Below are 20,830 nucleotides of genomic sequence, written 5' to 3' on the forward strand. Positions count from 1 at the left end.
GGAGTGGGTTGAAGTTGGGGAAGATGTGAGTGAAAGGTGAGAGAGAAAAGAGGTGCATGTGACTGCGGACAGAGAAGAAGGAGAAGAAGACGTTACTTGATTTTTTTCATGAAAATCATCACTTTTCGACCGTTTGTATGTCCAAAACGGCTTGACCGACTTTTATTTTTTTTTTTGCGCAAATTACTCGTGGCGATGCTGCCTTTCAGGATGTGTTACGTGCGATTCAAAATTTTTAATATTTTAGTAACTCTGTACTCCCCAAAAATGGACTTTGGTAGCTCGGGATAAGAGACTTGTAGTGTCTTTCATTTTCATTTTCATTAATCCTAAAGTAGTTAGGATAGTTGAACATGGCCGGAGACACTAAAAGTAATTTAATATACATGTAATTACAATATTTACAGATGACATTTTCCATCTTTTAATGCTCCTTTTAATTGAATTTTTTCAATATTAATCTTAATCGCTAGTGATCACTGATGATTGATAGTACGAAAAATTTTCGTTTCCGAGAAATATGCCCCATGGGAAGCCAGACTACTTAAAATCAGAACGAAACGATGCTAATTGGTTGCCCCTACCACTTCACCTTTCCGATTCCGTTTTCCGTGCCCATGGGACAGCACCCTGAAGGCTTAAGGCCGCAGCACAGACTCTTGCATAATGCATAACGCATAATGCATAAGCGAATCAACTAATCAGAATCTTTCCTTTCCTCCCATTCCATGAAAAAGAAGAATTTCGATTGGTCGATTCCCTTATGCACTATGCATTATGCGTTATGCAAGAGTCTGTGCTGCGGCCATTAAGCTGGCGTCCCATGGAGCGAAAATTTATAGCGGAACGGAACAGCCCGATACTGATTATTTCAGATATACATATTATGGGTAATTATACAAAATATCTCCCCCACCACCGATTTCGATAAAATTAGGCTCATTCGATGCGTTTTTGTATGAAACGAAAGAATCTGGCAGAAAAAAACGCCGCTCTGCCCCGCGAACCGAGATATTTAGCGTTAAAGTTGTTAACTATGAAGATTAGGAAATCTGTCATACCGAATACATGTAGCGCTATTCATTCCAAATAAATCATAACCCATGTGGACAGTGGAATGTGTAGACAGTAATGCTTGGGTTACAGCATTCCCAATTTGGGCTACGCCGCCCCGAACGAAAAAAAATAACATCCTACCTGTAACCTTATCCTGTAACAGTAAAGTGGGGAGCACAGACTTTTGCATAACGCATAACATGTAATGCATAAGAAATTCAATCAATCAGAATTCTTTATTTCATGGAAAGGAAGGAAACGGAGGGCTTTGATTAGTACATTTTCTTATGCATTACGTGTTATGCGTTATGCAAGAGTCTGTGCTCCCCGCTTAATGCTTGGGACCTAACCGTCTAGAAGTTACAGCTGAGACAATGTCCGCTTGGAATATTTTTAACCCATAATATTTGGGGTGTGAGAATTCCAAATAGGTTTTTACTGTCTTTAAAGACTTCTCACACTCCACTGTCTTCATTGGGTTAGGAATATTCCAAGCGGACACTGTCTAGACTGTAACTTCTAGGCGGTTAGGCCTCAAGCGGATAGGATGTTATTCTTTTTTCGTTCGGGGCGGCGTAGCCGCCCCGAACCCAAGCATTACTGTCTCCACACTCCACTGTCCACATGGGTTATGATTTATTTGGAATAGAATAGCGCTACATGTATTCGGTATGACAGATTTCCTAATCTGCATAGTTGACAACTTTAACGCTAAATATCTCGATTTGCAGGGCAGAATGGCGCTTTTTTCTGCCAGATTCTTTCGTTTCATGCAAAAACGCGTCGAATAGAAACATTGTACGAGTAACTAATTCATTTTTTAATTTGATTTTGTACGAAAGGTGTTAATAAGGAATGGTTACCTTACATATGGTCATAACAAATTAATAGAATTTTTAATTCAGCAAAAATTGTTAGCAAATACAATCCAGTGTAACAAATGTGGTAATGATATAAACATTAATAAAGAAACATTAATGTACAAGTGTAGAAGACGGTATTTTGTAAAAAATAAAAACATTCATGTAGATGTGCTGGTACTTGGTTCTTCATTGTTAGCTGCTACTGGGTGGTCATTGAACATTGACATCGGAGGATACATTTCCGCAATGATGTCAAAGAAGATCTCAATCCACTCTGCGTAGTCATAGGCGCGTTTGAAGAGAAATTTGGCCAAATATCCAATAAAATGGTCTTCTCTCCTTCCATATCTTGGAATATTTCCCCGAACTTCTCTCCAAACGCGCTCTATATGTTGAGTGTATGTACCTTTAAATTTAAATAATACGTCACAACATAAATTACAATAAAACATTAATATTATCAATGACAAAATTTGTTGAATATACAAATTACATTTATTATAATTTATATTAATAGTTTCAAACGTTTCTCACCAGTTTCAGGATCGACGAAATTATAGGAATGGTTTACTGTCAGATGTTGGAAGCCCTCATTGTTTAAACAATCATAGGACTTCCAACAATCTGACACAATAGTTGTTCCTGGCAATATCCATTTTTTTATTATTTCCAGGAGCGTCTTTTCCATACGATCCTCCACTGGTACGATGAATATCTTCTTTGACCCCTGCTCATATCCCCCGAAGATCCATTGACCTTTTACAAGCCGACCACGGTTGTATTTCCGTTTTCCAATCTTCGCTTCATCGATTTCGACTGTGTGTCCTGGTCCATCAAGCTTTTCACTATGTTTCTCAGCCCAGAACACACAGACCTGCAAGAAAAAAGTTATATTAATATCTTGTTTTAAACAAAGTATATGTAGTAATTTACAAAACATAAAAACATAAGATATAATTACCTCTCGGCAGAAGTTAAACCAATCAACAATCGTGGTCGGCGATGTAATGCCAGTTTCAACCTGCGTACGATCTTGACGTGGGTGTTGCAACATTAAGAAACATGCAACTAGTCTGCATATTGTACCCACGTCAAGATTACTGTTGTGGAACCAAGTACCAATCTTTGCACTCCTATAGACATCGCAACGTTCTGCTACTCGTTTCTTATTAACATTTTTCACATAGTACCGTCTTCTACACTTGTACATTAATGTTTCTTTATTAATGTTTATATCATTACCATATTTGTTACACTGGATTGTATTTGTTAACAATTTGTGCTGAATTAAAAATTCTATTAATTTGTTATGATCATATGCAGGGTTGGGTTATCCGAGGATTTTTTAGGGTTTTTTACATTATACTGTATTATACGATATTATACGTAAAAAATTGTATAAAACGTATAAAACTCTAATTTATCTACGAGTGTCCAGAACGACTCTATGTTATCGATTTTTCTGAAATATCGATTTTTACCATTGCTACGAAAATGACGCGGGACCCCCTAAACATTAGACGCTTACGGCGTTACGGCTATGATGCACGTAATTTAAAAATATAAATCGAGGTGATGTAACGCTCGAGATAGAACACGTCCGAACCGCACGAGCGATCTTTCAAAACACTTATAACGCTTAGCTCTTAATTCTTTGTCTGTTCGCGAATTTTATATGCGAATTTTGGATCGATTTTTAGCGTGGATAATATAGAGATTGATAGAAATAATTAAATTACGTACATGATGTAAAGATGGCGCCACATGAAGTATAATACGTATAAAACTAAGGCCCAGTTCCACAACTCATGGTTAACTCTTAACCGAGGTTTAACTTATTCATTGTCTCTTTCTAATTTTAGAATTGAAAAGAGATGAGAAACAAATTGAACCTCGGTTAAGAGTTAATCGTGAGTTGTGAAACTGGCCCTAAATGATGTATTATACTTGTATAATACCATGTATAATACTATGTAAGAAACCTCGTGTGTAATACGTGCCCAACCCTGATCATATGTAAGATGACCAAATTGAAGTAAGCCCAACATCGTGCGTGATATACGATTTCACGTTCGACAACAAAAACATTGTTGCGTTTCATTTGTTTTATAGCGTACATTTTAAATTTGGTGCCTCTTGGACCGACAAGTAACGAGACGCATGCGCATGACATAGAAATTGCATGTAGAAGACATGGCAATTGTAGGGCTGTGACAGATTTCCTAACCTGAATAGTCGTCAACTTTAACGCTAAATATCTCGGTTCGCGAGGCAGAGCGGTGCTTTTTTTTGCCAGATTCTTTCGTTTCATGCAAAAACACGTCGAATGAGCCTAATTTTATCGAAATCGGTGGTGAGGGGGGGGTATTCTGTATAATTATCCATATTATGTATTTCTTGCTGTGATTTCACTGCGATCTTATATCTCTTCTTCTTGTTTATTTATAATTATGTTTTGCATTTGTTCTTGAAAAATATAAAAGAATAGAAGACAAAGAGTTATACTGATTATAATATTTATGCAAGCATGGTACATTTATAATTTTATGGTGTATTGTGCACTGAATTCACAACAGATCAAAAAAAGAGGTTAGTATATCTAACTACGGAATTTTGATGATCTACATTTTATTCTTTCTGATTGCAATTGCATTACAATTTGTTTATTTGTTTCTAGGTGACGTCGGCCTTTCAGTAATATGTTTTTCCAATTTGGAGATTTCTTACAGTTATTCCAAGAATTCAAGAATACTGATCATGAAGAATTTTATCATTATACAAGAATGATGTCTGATCAGTTTGATTGGCTTTTAGAAAAGACAAAACCCTATCTGTCTAAAACTGCATAGCAGGAGACATCCATTTCCATCAGAATTGAGACTGGCTATCATTCTGGGGTAAATATACAACATTATAAGGACTATACATATATATATATGATGACACTATATATATATATATGATCAATACTAATAAATACTGACTATTATATTATTATGTGTGGTTTAATGTTAAAAATATTAACCGCGATTTGAATTTCTTCATTCTTGAAAATCAATATGTTCTACCACAACTATATCCCTATCACAGATGTTTGATAGAAGAAATTCAGATCAATATCAATAATACTGTCGGTATTTGTTGGTACTGGCAGTTTGACCATGTAAGGTCTGTAATGTAAATAAAACTGAACTCAAATTTTATCAATAACACTGATACTGTAAGGTTATAAAAATATTGATGCATACTGTTACTATTTTACTGATTCAATAGTAATGATCACTATTATTTATCATGTAAAGTCTGCTTAACAATAATTTATTGGTCAGTAATTTTTTGATCAATGTAAAAAGTTTATCTTAATATTATTCTCTCAATGTATTTTAGATACCTTGTTCAAGCTGATAGTATATGGTCAAAGAAGTGGTCTTTTTGTATTGGTCACTCAATAGTAATAAGATTATCTCTGAGACACGTGATGCAATTATAAAAGCTTTACAGCCAATATATTTACTACCTATGACATGGAAAACATGTAAGAAGGCTCCAAAAAACTCTCAAGCTCAAGCTCTCTGTTCTTCAATGCAAGAAATTTTTTTCAATGTTCTCACGGCAATCTGTGATATAGATTATGTTTTCAAAAGGATGGACATTGGTGATTATGGTACGTATTAGTTCAGCATAAATAGTTAATATTTTTAGTAACCGAACTGGTTTTATAGATAACTAATAACTAATGAAAAACTATTAACAAAGAAAGGACCAATGAGAGCAAAGTCGCAGTTAATAAGTGTATTCATATTTTCTCAATACATTCTTATATAAATACATTATATCGATTATATCAAGATCTTGATGAGAACACAGGACTAACGAACACGTTTACAAAATACAAATAATTCTTGAGATTAATCTATGTATAATATTACATTTGTAAAGAAACATTCCTGGTTGAACTGTCACAAAACTATCAAGACAGAAAATTATCTACCTTAAAATTTAAAATCACCATATTTGCTAGGAATGTACTTCTATCATCCTTCTTATCTTTAATTGTTTAAAATAGTTGAAAATGGCTTAAAATAAGCCAAAACGTTTGTCCGGAGAGTCAATGTAATATGTATAAGAATGTATTGACTTATTGAGTAAATATAAATGTATATGCTTATCACAACTGAAGTGTTACTCTCATTAGCCTTTCTTTATTAATAGTTTTGTTTTTATAAATATGTTAGGCCTCTCACCTGCAAATAATGGCTGTGTTCAGCACAAAACTGTTGCAAAACTCTTTTAACAATTACGACTAAAATTTTTGTACATGTGATGGCCTTTACTTTGCAAACACAATAAAGGATGCGGTCCACTTAGTGCTACAAATGCTTCGAAGCTTTTGATTGACCAATCGGAGAAAGAATTTTACTAATTGACCAATCAAAAAATGCTTCGAAGCCTTTGTAGCATCAAGTGCACCGTAGCCAGAATAGTAAGCTTTAAGCCTTTAAAAATTGACCAATCATAGTCGATTATTTTTCTCACATTCGACTGTGATTGATCAATTTCTTAAGGATTAAGGCTTACTATTCTATTGTGTTTGCAGACTTACTCTTACTTCTTATGGCTGCAGTACAGACTCTTGCATAACGCATAATGCATAGTGCATAATGGAATGGAAGGAAAGGAAAGATTCTGATTAGTTGATTCGTTTATGCACTATGCATTATGCAAAAAGTCTGTGTCACGGCCTTTTCTCTGTGTATTGTAGACGACGGATAACTTACTATGATATGTGCGCGCGCGCGCGCGCGCGCACACACACACACACACACACACACACACACATAAACGCGCGCGCCCTATCTGCTACCTAAGGAATGGGAATTCCCTTTCATTGGAAATTGATCAAATAGATAGAAATGGATTCATATTGGTCATTACCGAATTCCCAAAATTCTGGATTTTTCAGATACTGGGGTCCTCAGTCTGAGGAATTAGAATTTATGTAATTCAACGCGATAATCTCTCTTATTCCGAGTTTGTTGAAATTATAGCTGTTTCAACATATTGTAGCAGCATCACAGCAAATTCATTGCATTCGGTTATTTAAGGCAATAGAGGATACGCAAACATTTTGCCTATCGCAAAGGTTGCCTAGAAAATTAAACGCGTTTCATAAATCCATCATCTTAACATCATTGCCATATAAGAAAGAGCAAGTGAATGTTGAAAATAAGAAAAAATCTAGAAATCAGTAGTACAAAAACGACTTTCTTTATCTGAAAAAGAAGATACTTCATTTTGCCTTCCCTAGGGACAAAACAGGACAACTGACACGTCTCTGTTTACACTAATATATTTCAAATGTTTAATACTTAAAAAAATTTATTACTGCATTATAATTCAATAATTTTTTTTGTTCTACGTATAGTAAGTTCATTTGTGTAAAAAAAATTTAGTATTACTTATTATAAAGTGTTATAATATATTATTATAACACGTATTATAAATACTTATTATAAAGTTTTCAAACACATTAAGTGTATCTCGTTCTACCTCACGCTCCCTTACCTGTAGATATGACATACCTTTTGATATACCTTCATGATATATTGTATAAATTGTAAAAATTTTACATTAGAAACACAATGTTTGCGTAGAGACCTCAAAAGTAAACCCTCATAAGATCAGAGACATTCTTAAAGAAATGATGCGTAATTTTCCGACATAATTTTATAAATAGGAATTTAGACAATGACATAGCCTTTGTATGGTAGTATACTTCGTAATCAGACATTAGATAGTTTAAATAAGATCTTGTTGTAAACGGATTTCATGTTTTGTCTCATTTTATTATACTACAAAAGCGCCGCTTTCTTCCGCCCCCATTATGTAGCCACCGTCGATCGTAGAACATTAAAAGGAATCGGTGAGTTGTTAATGCAAAAATGCAAAGATATACAATATGACGAGGTCATTATTTGAAAAGTACAGTTGAACTTCGGGTGAATTGTTGCCTGGGTGAGTTGTTTGAGTAATAAGAAACGAAAGGTTCGCGCAGGGGCTGTGAGGATACTGGCAGTCGAGGTCTTTGATCAAGTTACCAGCACATTCCCCATCTAAACGCGCGTTGATCTCTTATGAATATGGAAAATCCGTAGTCGAGATTACCATTGTGAGTACTACATTATTTGATTGTCTTCCTTTAAGCCAATGTCAGATACAAAAACTAAATCTTTAATCTAAAAGTCGGATGGCTATGTTCGCATGTATGCGTTTCCGAAAATTGTTCAATTGAATTTATTCAAATATTATTAATATAATTATATTTTTTAAAAACATAATATGCATTTTTTTGTAGTTACGGAGGAAATATCGAACTAAAAATTCTAATATCATATAGAATCCACACGCGCACACATGTATCTTATTTACATTATATATATTCCTTTTATTTCATTTTACCTTCTTTTTTATTACTTATTATAAAGTTAAAATTTATATATTATTAATACGAATTTAATATTAATTAGTATTTATGTATATTAGTGTATTTATATATTTAGTTATGTATGTAACGATAGACATATCTAAGTCATTAATAATTAAACACAAAAGGAAGGACAAATTTTGAAATTTTTATTATTTGTGAAACAATAGAAGATTAAATTCCGGAAGTAATGCGAATAGCAGCTACAATAAAAAATTAAATTATTTAAGCTACTGTTCGTTAAAATTCATAAAGCTGTAACTATAGCTGACCGAATCATAGTAAGTATCAAGTAATCAAGTCAGCTAATTATTTAATATTCCAAAGTACAATAACTATACTTCAAAATTACATATGATAATTACGAAACAAAAAGAAATGTATATCAAGAGAAGAAATTTAAACCTTTTTATACAAAAGGAAAAAAAATTAATTCGGCCACAATATATCCACTGTTTTGTGTAACTTTTAAAGAAAAATTATTCTCATAAGCATGGATTACAGCAAGCAAGTCTATTTGGACTTTTCGAAGAATTATTTGATACTATATCATGAATACACATAAATACATGTAGATAAACTCAAGTATTGGCACTTGCGAATTGGTCTGGAGCTTTTCTAATGAGACCACACTTTAATAACTATAAACTAGGAAAAGAAACAAAGAGAGCGACTTCAGAGAGAGCACGATTCCTTTTTGTCGAGTGGCTCTGGAGATCAAAAAACAATTGCGCGGGCGTCATTCCTTTGCCTGCGATGACTGAACGACGCGTAGCGGAATCCCGTAGTCTCTAGAGCATCATCGAAGTGGATAAAATAACAGCGGGGTTAGTTTCAGAGTAGATCAAAGCCGTCCGCTCCGCGGGGGTGGCCGACAACGCGACGACCGACTGAGAGAGCAGCTCTCCTCGCATTTGTCTATACTTGAGCTCGCTCAAGTGGCATCGACTCTCAAAAAAGGAATAAAGAACGACCTCAGCGACGGGTTCATGCGTGAAACGATGCCACTGCAAACAATCTCGTAATTTGTTTAGGTATAACAATCCGTCTCTCGGTTCCATTCTAATCCTCCATTCTTACAGCAAGATTATTATAACGTTTTAGGACATTGGCCGCATATTTGACATATTCACGAAGATATTTGATGAAAAAATTTGCAATATTATATGTGAAAATTAACTCATTTCATTCAATTTTTCATATAATTAGTGCGAAGTCCTTTATATATAAATATTTTTTGCAATTTCAAATTTTGGTATTACTTAAATGTGATAATTTTCAATTTTGGCACTACACTATATGGTTAGCTGGAAGTTACAAATGTGTGAGATAGTCTTTATTTTTCCGTGTTCATTGTTTGGATTTCACCCTCCTGGAATCTCCTATAACATAATAGAATGCGGGATTGTAGATGATTAGCTGTTAACGTAATAACAGATGACGCGACGTAGATATGAGTCTCTCTTGAGGGAGGTGAAGACCATTATCTCTCAATCGTGTCCTTTATTATCGCATTCGAGAACTGTCACTTTTTATTGAATATTACTTAAACACTAATTCTGTTCCTAATGAACTTTTTATACTTTTAATGATAACAAAGTATATATAAAATAATGAAATAAAATTAAATCTGTATGCTTACATAAAATATAATAAGTATATTATCAAAAGCAAATATAAATAAAGAAATATTCAGGATTATTATAAAAAGCATAAATTATTAAATTTATTGACTGTCATCTATTGTGTAGATAATTGTACATAATAATAAAAGAAATTTAACGTGAGTACACATGCATGCACATACACAGGTTTATTCAATGATATTTTATTTCTATATAATAATACGAAATTAATGTTACATTAAAGTAAAAAACACTTTTAGAAAATATAAAAATACATGAGATTCTTTATATCATTTATACATTATTTTTGTACTGATGTTCTAATTGCTGGTATATTTAATACAATGCACATTTATTTCTTCACGCCTTTAGCAACTTTTATTTCTCTCATTACTGAGATATCAGTAGAGTGAAAGATCTCTTGCCTCAGGGGGTTGAAGTGTCAGATTGGATAGACAATAAGCATATTATCTTGTAGGATAATCAGCCAATCACTACGAAATTGATGTAGCGGCGTCGTACCGTGATCCTCTTAAGGACAGCTTTTTCGAGAGTGAACGGAGTTCGTTATCGTGATTTAATTCGCAAAATCCTTTCAACCGCGGTCCTGTCTACGCTTTTTCCACCAAAGGTATTCCTTTACGTTCTCGCGAGTACCCATTCTTATATCGCTCGTCGCATTGCATTGTCGATTTCATCCTCACCCTCATCCTCTCTTGTCCTCTTCTCTCTTATTCTAGTATTCTTCAGCTCTGAATTTCTTCGCAACTATTCGTTGAGCTCCCAAAGCTTCTGGAGTTAACTGAAACATATCGACCATTTTATATTTGTATAAAAGCAATGACACGGCGGCACGTTTTTGCGTTTGTTTTTATTATATTATATCAATACAAAAAATAAACTTTGTATGTAATATATAAGTATATAATATATAATAAAATAAACTTTGAACTTTTCAAATAAACATGATCCGTAGTTTGTGATCATTATCGTGGTTAATCATGCCTCAATGTCTCTCCTGATCATAATATTCTGTTGAAACTTTTTGCAATATTATTATGCAACATAGAAGAAGCAGAGTACGATAAAATGAACACTATCGATTATTTAACATCTAACTGTTAACATATCAGAGAAAAGTGAAAGTACTCAAGGCGAAATAGAAGATAAAATAGACGTAGAAGAAATACTTGAAATTGAAGACGATCATAACGAAGAAGAATGGTAATGATTTTATACATTTATCTTTTATAAAATGAGTTAGACCAACTGGAAAAATCATGTAAAAATAAACTCACCTTACATTCTACCTCGATGGTGGTGCGTAATGCATTGCTGTTATATTATGAGGTTGATACTTTGTTAGCCTCCGTATAACGTGAAAACGGTTGCTCGGATGTGAAAAATACATAGGACATTTTTAAGTTAAGTAATACATTGCTGTATGTATAAACATCAACACAAGAAATAAATTTACGAGATATTTAATATTTTATGTAAATATAAAACCAGAATAAACTGTGAAATATCTCATAAACTTTTGATTTTTTGATAGCATTACCGTAATACCTTTACATGCAGCATAATTAGAGAAATCATTATGTAAAATCTGCATACAGTTCTATAAAAGAAATATCGATGAACTTTATACGATCTTGAAAAATTGATTTTTTGTCGAAAATTAATTTTATCGATATTTGCGTCCCTTCAGGCCGTGCAACTTTTATCTGAAACATTTTTCCGTATCTTTCATATCTTTCGAGAAATCTGCCTGATACGGTCACCCTGTTACACCCTGTATGTGTGCATAAGGAGAAAAAAATGCATGATATCAGTACAAACTTAATACTTATTTAAGTTACTTACCTTTTTAAAAAAGATAAAAATCGTACTAAGAACTACGTGCTCTTTCAGAAAAAGAAATTATTGTACCAAATTATAAAATACAAATATGGTCCTTATTATTTATACTTAATATCCAATAGTATATCATTTATATAAAATGTGTGATATCAACATCTGGCGTCAAGTTTAATTTTACCAAATTAATAATATAAAAGTAAAACTCAAGTGGTACTATTTTTATTATTTATTTAATATACTAATAATATATATGACTTCTATAAAAGATTTGATATCAACAACTAGCGCCAAATTAAGTTCCACAAAATTTTATGTATCATTTGTGTAAAAGATATCAATAACTGCGGCATCAAGTTAAAACCAAATTAAATGAAAAATATAATCCAAATGGTACTAGCTTTAATTTTTATACAATGAAACTTAAGTATGTGTCTTTGTATTGCTATTGAAGGATCTCTCTATTCCAATCCAAATAGCTTTAATTTTTCTTAAAAGAATTTATTTTTAGTTCTTAAAAGGAACTATGGTAATTATTTGGATTAACGGTGCCGATGACCTTGACATCGACATATGTTGTCAAGGTCATGACCCTGAGTGACCTTCAAAAAGTTTTAGGTGGCGGTTACTGTTCATTCAAAAATTATTAATAAATAAAATTTAAAACACAATATTAAAAACTACTCTATATCTATCGTGCTTAGGGGCGTTCGACTTTCCACAAAGAGAGGAGAATTAAGTAACTACTGTTACTTTGGTTGGAAGAGAAATAGAAAAAATCTTTGAATCGATTATGATTTAATAATTTATTTTAAGAAGAAAAAAGAAATTTTTTTAAGAAAAATTAAAGTCAGATGGATTTGCAACAGGAAGATACTTCAATAGGAATACAAAAATACATATGCTTAAGTTTCATTGTATAAAAAGTAAAAATAGTACCTGTTAGATTATATTCTTTATTTAATTTGATATGGTATTTAACTTATTGTTAGTGCCAGTTGTTGATATCAAATCTTTCATACAAGTGGTACATATCATTAGACTCTCTCTCTCTCTCTCTCTCTCTCTCTCTCTCTCTCTCTCTCTCTGAAGTAAATAATAAAGATAGTACCACTTGGGTTTTACTTTTTAATTTTGTAGAATTTAACTTGGCGCCAGCTGTTGATATAAAATCTTTTATAGAAATGATACATATCATTCGAGTTCAGTAAATAAAAAAAATCGTACCATTTGTGTTTTATTTTCTAAACAATACTAAAACTTTTAGAAACAAGACCGTTTATATGAATAAATCAAATATAATATAAATAAATACATAATAATGTAATATTTGAAACATCTAACTTTGACCGTAATTGGCTGTCTCATGTTATAGTTTGATTTAATTTCTAATTTGGTGCAATAAAAATACTACTACTTGGGTTTTATAATTTGGTATAATAATTTTTTCTCGAGGAGTACGTACTCTTAGCGCCTTTTTACTTTTTTTAATAAGATAATGGCATTATAAGAAACGCGTTTAGGAAAGTCAACCTGAGTAGCGATTTGTATAAAAAATGGATGAGTCAAACAAAGTAACCATAAGAGCATAAAGAGCAGGCACGTTTAAAGGCAAACATTGGCATATGTCTGCATCAAATAAAACTACGAAACTCAAAGCGCTTTAGTCATTATGTAAATGCCTTACTAATCCATTAAACGTTTAAATAAAAATGTTTAAAATTTTTTTTATTAATAGAAGAACGATAACGAGATTTTTAATGATAAAATTGATTAGTTTGTTTCCCGAAAGTAAAGTTAATTAAATAAAAAGAATGTTTAGTAAAAGTTTACAAAATAAATTTCTAACGTATTTGTGTATTTTCTGGTAATTCTACATATAAAGAAACATAAACGGGATCCCTTTCATGTATTAATACTGGGATAATCGGTGATACAGAAACGGGATCGAATAGCAGAACGTAAGTACATTTGCTTTTAATACCCGGTAAAGCAAAAGTATTACCAGCATTAGAGAGATAAGCTTTTCGTAAGCCTCGTAGTGCGGCCAACGAAATCTTCTTGTGTTGTTGTTCGAGTTGTTGTTATTGTGTTGTCATTTCGATGTCGCTTTTGGACATAAAGTCTCAAAGGATTAAATGAAAGCAAACTTTGTGAATATAGAGGTATTAGCATGGAATAATTTAACGGGAAATCTAGTTTAAACGAGAGATTAGAAGGTAGAATTTACTTGACATATAATTCATTAAAAGAAAGAGAATTGTACTATATGTATAATATATATATATATAGTACTTATATCTCTATATGTATACATAATGTAAACTAGAAAAGGGAAAACAAACTTATTTTTAAAATTAAAATTTTTTTATTTTTAAAATTAAATTATATTAAGATTTCTAAATATAAACTATTGGATAAAATGTAACGACAGATTTGTAGAAAAGGTACAGCATTATAAAGAGAAGATTTCAGCACATAATCAATCGCCGCATGAGGCAAAATGAATACACAGATGAAAGAATATTTTGTACGAAGTTTCATACCAAAAAAGCTACACCATTTCGAATTATCGAAAAAATTCTCTATTCTAAAAAATACATGAAAAAATAAGAGTATTTAATTGAAATAAAAATTATTATTTTAATAGTTTTGAAAATAGATTTGGAATAGAAAGTCATTTTTTTTTAAAGAGCACACATACATTTTTAAAATACTTTTTGTGAAAAGAGTAATTTTGTCGTGTAGTATTAACACGAAACAACTAATCTTGCAAAAAAATACTTTTATATACTGAAGCTATTTAAAGAAACTTACCACAGCAAGTTTAACATTTCTTTGTTAAAAATTTTCTATTTTTCTTTTTTTTTTTAATACGGAATTCATAACGCGTGATTTATTTGGACCTGTAAAATACATACTGGCACCTACCAGATAACATAAATATTATTCGAAAAAGTTGCCATTTTTTAAATGTTTATGATGGGGGGCACATTCCCTGTCAAGACATATACCCCGTTTTACCCTACAAACGAGCGTGTTCTCTTGCACCGCAGTAACCAAGAGTTACTTCGCTATATTAACTTGGTAGCAAACGGTAGCCACTGTCGGAATAGCAGTAAAGCCCTTAGGGTGACGCGGTCACGTCTGGTATGAAACGAGAACAGACGTTTACAACTGCGTGTTTGGAAAGGCTGTCGGCCCTTGTCATCGTCATTGAAGATCCTGCTACCGTAGGGTTTCTCCCTTGGTGCTCCTGCGGGCATTAAGGGAGTTCCAATCGCAAGGTCGGACTCTCTTACACAGAGATTTCAACAAGCCGCCCTGTTCCGCGTGGATACACGTGTATCGTGTATGTATTAGATGCATACGTATCCGGGATCTACACAAAATCTTTTAGCGGCCTGTAACCTTTACCCCTGTACTACTGGAACAGCGACTAAGACCGGCTTAACCATTTATAGAAAGTTCAACATCCCATTGGCGTGGAGCCGTCAAATTTTTTGGTTTCAAATTAAAATTTAACACATAATTTATGAATATTACATCGCATAATTAATAACATCATATCGCAAATAAAGAGACTTCATTTAGTTTCAGTTTGTGCTCTTAATCTCCCTTTATGCTGAAACAATACATGTAAAAGCATTTAAATTCCCATAAAAATAAAACTTATTAATTTGCAGCCTCCAGTAGCACAATTCAATGTGCGCAATATGGATCCAATGCATATGTTTAAACAATGCATCACTAAAGAATTGTATTACTATAAGGACCAGGGTTAGGAAAGTTACTTATAAATTACTTTTTAGATTATTTTATATTTAATCTTTCAACTTGAAAGATTAAGACTAGCAGAACCACACTGGATGTATTATCTGGAGATACGGTAGTGTCTACTAGGCGCTAAGACAAGCGAAGCATCATAGCACGAGACACTGCCATGGTCCTTTATGCGAGCGAATGCTAATATACGATACTAAACGAACTGATTACGAATCATTTCCAAACGTTTCGATCATTTTAATATGATTATCTTTAATGGTATACATAAAAATTGCATGTAGATCATAAACAGTTGCAATTCTCTTTAGCCAATTTTAATACATTGTCAACTTGTTTAACGGTCATCCTCATTAGAAATCCTTGTACATGTTTGATATTTTTAATCATACTTTATTGTGAAGTGTTTTGAATTAAGGATCTTGGTTTCCTGACCATAGCGCTATTGAGAATCCTTACTTAATATTAGTAATTACCTTAATAACTTTTTCACTCCTGGACTAAGAACATGATTATAATACAATATTTGAAATACATATATAATCACATTTTAAATTATTAAAGTTAAGGTTTAGGTTATATAGTGTAATATGATAAAAATTATATAAATGCAAAACCGTGATTTAAATTGATAAAATTGATGAAATTTTATTGAACTTCTTAATCGACATAATACAATAAATTATTTTCATAAAATATTTTTTATATATCGTATTCGTTTGATAAAGCGCATTATTATATTTTACATACATTTGTTAGGGAACTTTCATTTACGTTGGTAAGGTACGACATATCGAAGTTTATTATAATGGCGATATGATTTTTTGAATTGCGTTTTTGAGAGTCATCTCGTTATCGAGCTGAGCGTGACAAAGAGAAATTACCTCGCGGTGCGGCATTTATGAAGCGCCGCTACCTGTCACCGCGTTGCACCCCCGTTCTATTTATTTTCATAGGACTCTTTTTTTACATTTCAAGCGCTCCTGTCACTCAACCGCAGTTTTCCGCACTCTTTAACAGCGGACAATCGCTCCTGTCACGGCAATACCGCAGCGACGGAATTAATCGAGATTGAAAAAGTTTGATCTCGCTTTGACGTACAACCAGGCGCCCTCGAGACGACGTAATATTGATTTGTAATAGCGAAGAAGTGGGTCATGCTTCTCCATCAAAAACGTCCTCTGTCCTATGAAAAATATAACCAAGCCATAATTTTCAGAATATGCTTTCCTATCGTTACTACATAGCAAACTAATTGGTATCTCTATATTTGCTATGTTATGTGTAAAGAATAAATAAGAAGAAAAAAAGATTTATTTATTATGTTATATATAAAAACAAAATTAAAAAATACGTCTAAAATAATTTACAATCAAGTATAAGTAGTAATTTGAATCAACTTTCTTGAAAATATATTTTTAACAAAGTTAATGTACTCGGCAACTTTTGGTTTATTTTTATTTAAATTACTTGCTTTTTTATTACGCTATATTATGTGCATTACAAACTATGCATACAGCATTTGTAGTGCACTGCAAGTATTTGAAAATATAATGTGACAAATCATGCGGTTCCTTTTGCCATTGACTGACCATTTGAACCCTCGCATACGCGCACAAAAGGTTACAGATACGAAATCTTCAGTATAAACTCAAGAGCCCATGCACTTGTGCACTTTCCAAGCATTATAATGCCAGTATTGTGCGCTATCTTATAAGCTAGATATAGGTAGGAGTATACAGAGTAAAGATACATATGAGTAAGTATACACAGAGTGACGATATAATGTATTACACCGAGGGGTGAGGATGGTCCTGAATACCATTTGGTATACATAAGAGCATCTTTTTGTACTAGCAGCTTGCCACTTTGCTTCGAGATCGAATCTAAGAGGGACGCATTGTCCGATCATTTTTATATCTTTTCAACATATACGCACTATATCATTATATAGACGCGTAGACATTTCACGACGAATCTTTATAAATATGTAAGATGTGAGATATTTGATTTATTTTACAAGTACCCAAGCTTTAATACATTTTAAAAAATACAAATATTTATCATTAGCTGACTCCGAAATTATAAAATCAATTTGTGGGCTATTTTATGTGAAAATGAAGATGAGGGTATCCACTTTCAATGGCCTTGACATTGACATGTATTATCAAGGTCATGACTCTGAACAACATTCAAAAATTTTATTCGTCGGTCGTTGTTAAAAAATTATTAACAAAAAGAATTAAGAAATATGCTAACTTGTACCAGTGTTAAAGAGCAATTTGTAAATGTTGAACCGCTTTACGTATTGTAATTCGCAAATCTTTCCCGGATATCCGGTGCATTTCTATTACGTGGATACAGTGAATATTCCATCCCTTCCTACGAGAAGACTCCACCGAAAATCTAGACAAAATAGGTTTGGGTTAAAATCTCACTTCATGTGGAAAATTGTAAACCTATGTGGATACAAAGCCAGACGGATCCCCTAATCTTCATTTTATTACCACTACTACGCAGTATATATATGCAGTGCCTACCGAAATCTTAATTTATCAAGTATTTTACTAGTTTCAAGTAGTTTATTATACCAATAAAAACTTTATACTGCCTATTATTATAAAAAAAATTTGAAACCTTTTTATATTTTAAGAATTTTTTTATAATCTTCGTATTTTTGTAGGGTTTTAAAACTTATTTCTATAGGGGCGGGATATAGGGTTACTCATGAATAGAATCTTACGGCTCGTGTAAAATTTACAAATAATGCTTAGAAATAAAACGTAAAATGACAGAGTAACTTATAAAATTATAAAATGTGTGTTTATAAAGTTTTATCGAGGATTGAGAACGGTAAATAAATATAAGTACACGAAAAAATAATATTCTAAATTACAAGTATTATGATGTGAAGTTTATATCTTATATAATGAATTTATTGCATTTAATGTAATGAATCTAATATGCATACTTTGCGTGCATGGGATGTAAATCTGCGCGCTGAAAATCTCCATATATCTCAAACAACTGGAACATATAGGATATCCAAAAATTCGCGACTAAACATACTATATATTGTATAACAAAATAGATCTTGTAAAAAATTAAATAAAAAATATTCGTAAGTTTTTATTTTAGGCAGTAATTTTTGAGATTATAAATTGTATTTTGTTATATTTTGTGATGGTACTTGATAAGATACTTTTAAAATCTATCTGTGTGTGTATTTAGATGCACACACACACACATAAAATTCTTAAAAAAAAGAAAAGCAAGGGAAAGATAGTGATAATAATTGACCGACTGTGAAACAGGATTATTTGCAATTCAGTTTCAACATTACTTAGTAATCAAAGTTTATTATTAATAAATTCTTCATTAGAGTGGTTGCATGCAATTTATGAAATTATTCCCCACACTCTTACTTTCCATTTTTATGACTTCTCCGACATAAATTCTCGCGCGGTAAATAATGGAGTTACCCTAATAGCAAACTAGATACATAGCTTTACTTGCTTTTATAGATACAAAAAGTACCGCACAAACGAATATGCTCGGACACCGATCGGATTGTCGACAGAATCCGCTTTTATCGTACAGATTAGCTGATGATCTCCACGGGTTTCCATTGCGTAGAAGTATATCACTCGTCCTCGACGAGAGAGAGAGGAGGCAGAGTAAGAGGGAGAAGGAAGAAAGAGAGAGAGAGAGAGAGAGAAAGAGAGTAATGCGTCGTTGCGATAAACAAGGGTGAAAATCGCGGGCCATGGTAAAGTCTGCATGATGAAAGCCGTGCGAACTGGGGTGTGGCGAGCTACCCCTCCAGAATTGGCGAGATTTCAGTGTCTGCTCGAAATCCATCCCTTCGTCGTCGCTACTCCCCTTCCTCCCTCGCAGTTCGCTTTGCGTCCTTCCCATCTCTCTCGTCGTTCCTGCGAAAACCACGCCGGGCGTGTCACGCACGTTGTATTGTTGTATTGTCGACGGCAATCTCGCTAAGCGTTTCACGGCGGCACAGAAATCCCTCGCGCGCACGTGTTAACCTCTCCACCCACGTCACGCACACGCACATAACACATCTCACGCATCACGCATTCAAGAACGCATTCCCGTCCGTGTCCATTCCCTGTGAAAATCTCCCTTGTCGTATGCAGCGTTCCCCTGCAGTCGACGATGTTGTGCATCACGGTGCACTTGCACTTGTCTTTATTTTCTGCCTCGTGCATCAACGATTGTCGCACGCAATCACGTGCAACGTATGTTTGTCTGCGTTTTTCTAGTGGAATTGTAATTTCAATTGCTGATTGTTATTGGGGAAGAATAGCTATTGTTTTTGCATTTCTGTAACATTGAAATTTTATTTGGAGAAGATCTAGTTTAATAATATATTTTTAACTAAAAATAATATAACAAAAACACTAGATTTTCTATAAATAAAATTTCAATATCATAGGCACGTCAAAATAATAGATATCTTTTCCTAATAACAGCAATTCAAATTACAACTTCAATATATACAGTGTAGTCTCATTTTAATTGCCCCAGGAAAATATCTTAAAAAATATATAAGATGCGAAAAAATGTAAAACAATTGCTACAAGGTATGAAGGCTACCTCCACTTTTTTAAATGGAATTACATGATTTTTTTACATAAATAGCTCCTTTAATTACTCTGCACATGTATAAGTATTAAAATAGAAATTTTAAAATACCAATAATTTATGAGATATTTTATGAGATAACAGTATATGAGTACCAATATGGGTGTGTATTCAAAACGCTCTTGTTTGTAGATAATTACATTGTGAATTTAACAAATAGCATTAGTAAGGACCTCAACATTCAACAAATAGTATGTACTAGTAAAGCCTCGTGCAGACTGTCCATCTAACTCGATTGTTTCAATATATTACTCAAGTTTGTTTATTCTGTTATTGTTAATAAAGCAAAATGCAAAATGTCGTGGTTGTAATGTAATATATATCACAGGCTTTTTATAATATAATTATTAAATATAAATTTCAATAATTACTACGGATGGTTTTTAATTTCCGTAATTCATTTTATTATAACTCCGTTTTTATACTTTACAGTTTATCAAACTGTATTTATATTTTCGTTATAAGGTTTTGTTTATAATCGAAGAGAAAACACTCTT

The 20,830-nt window shown here is 32.7% G+C and overlaps 1 protein-coding gene and 1 long non-coding RNA gene across 3 annotated transcripts; one reads left to right on the plus strand and one right to left on the minus strand.

Annotated features, from left to right (window-relative positions):
* Window positions 1-1,877: 1,877 nt before the first annotated feature.
* LOC108726519 (uncharacterized) lies at window positions 1,878-3,673 on the minus strand. Its single transcript, XM_018454136.1, has 3 exons — window positions 2,881-3,673; window positions 2,454-2,793; window positions 1,878-2,325 (listed from the first exon to the last, which is right to left on the minus strand). Exons 1-3 carry the CDS (start codon window positions 3,127-3,129, stop codon window positions 2,078-2,080), a joined length of 837 nt encoding a protein of 278 aa, XP_018309638.1. The 5' UTR covers window positions 3,130-3,673; the 3' UTR covers window positions 1,878-2,077.
* Window positions 3,674-4,428: 755 nt separating this feature from the next.
* On the plus strand, window positions 4,429-16,884 carry LOC108726532 (uncharacterized). 2 transcript variants are annotated; one of them, XR_001936807.1, is made up of 4 exons: window positions 4,429-4,508; window positions 4,597-4,816; window positions 5,307-5,574; window positions 16,650-16,884. It is a non-coding gene; the product is annotated as an uncharacterized lncRNA (long non-coding RNA). The 2 variants fall into 2 exon arrangements; XR_001936806.1 differs by lacking the exon at window positions 16,650-16,884 and having other exon boundaries at window positions 5,307-6,274.
* The last annotated feature ends 3,946 nt before the right edge of the window (window positions 16,885-20,830 follow it).

Source organism: Mycetomoellerius zeteki, unplaced genomic scaffold (assembly GCF_001594055.1).
Source record: "Mycetomoellerius zeteki isolate Tzet28-1 unplaced genomic scaffold, Tzet1.0 scaffold111, whole genome shotgun sequence".
NCBI classification, from domain to species: Eukaryota; Metazoa; Arthropoda; class Insecta; order Hymenoptera; family Formicidae; genus Mycetomoellerius; species Mycetomoellerius zeteki.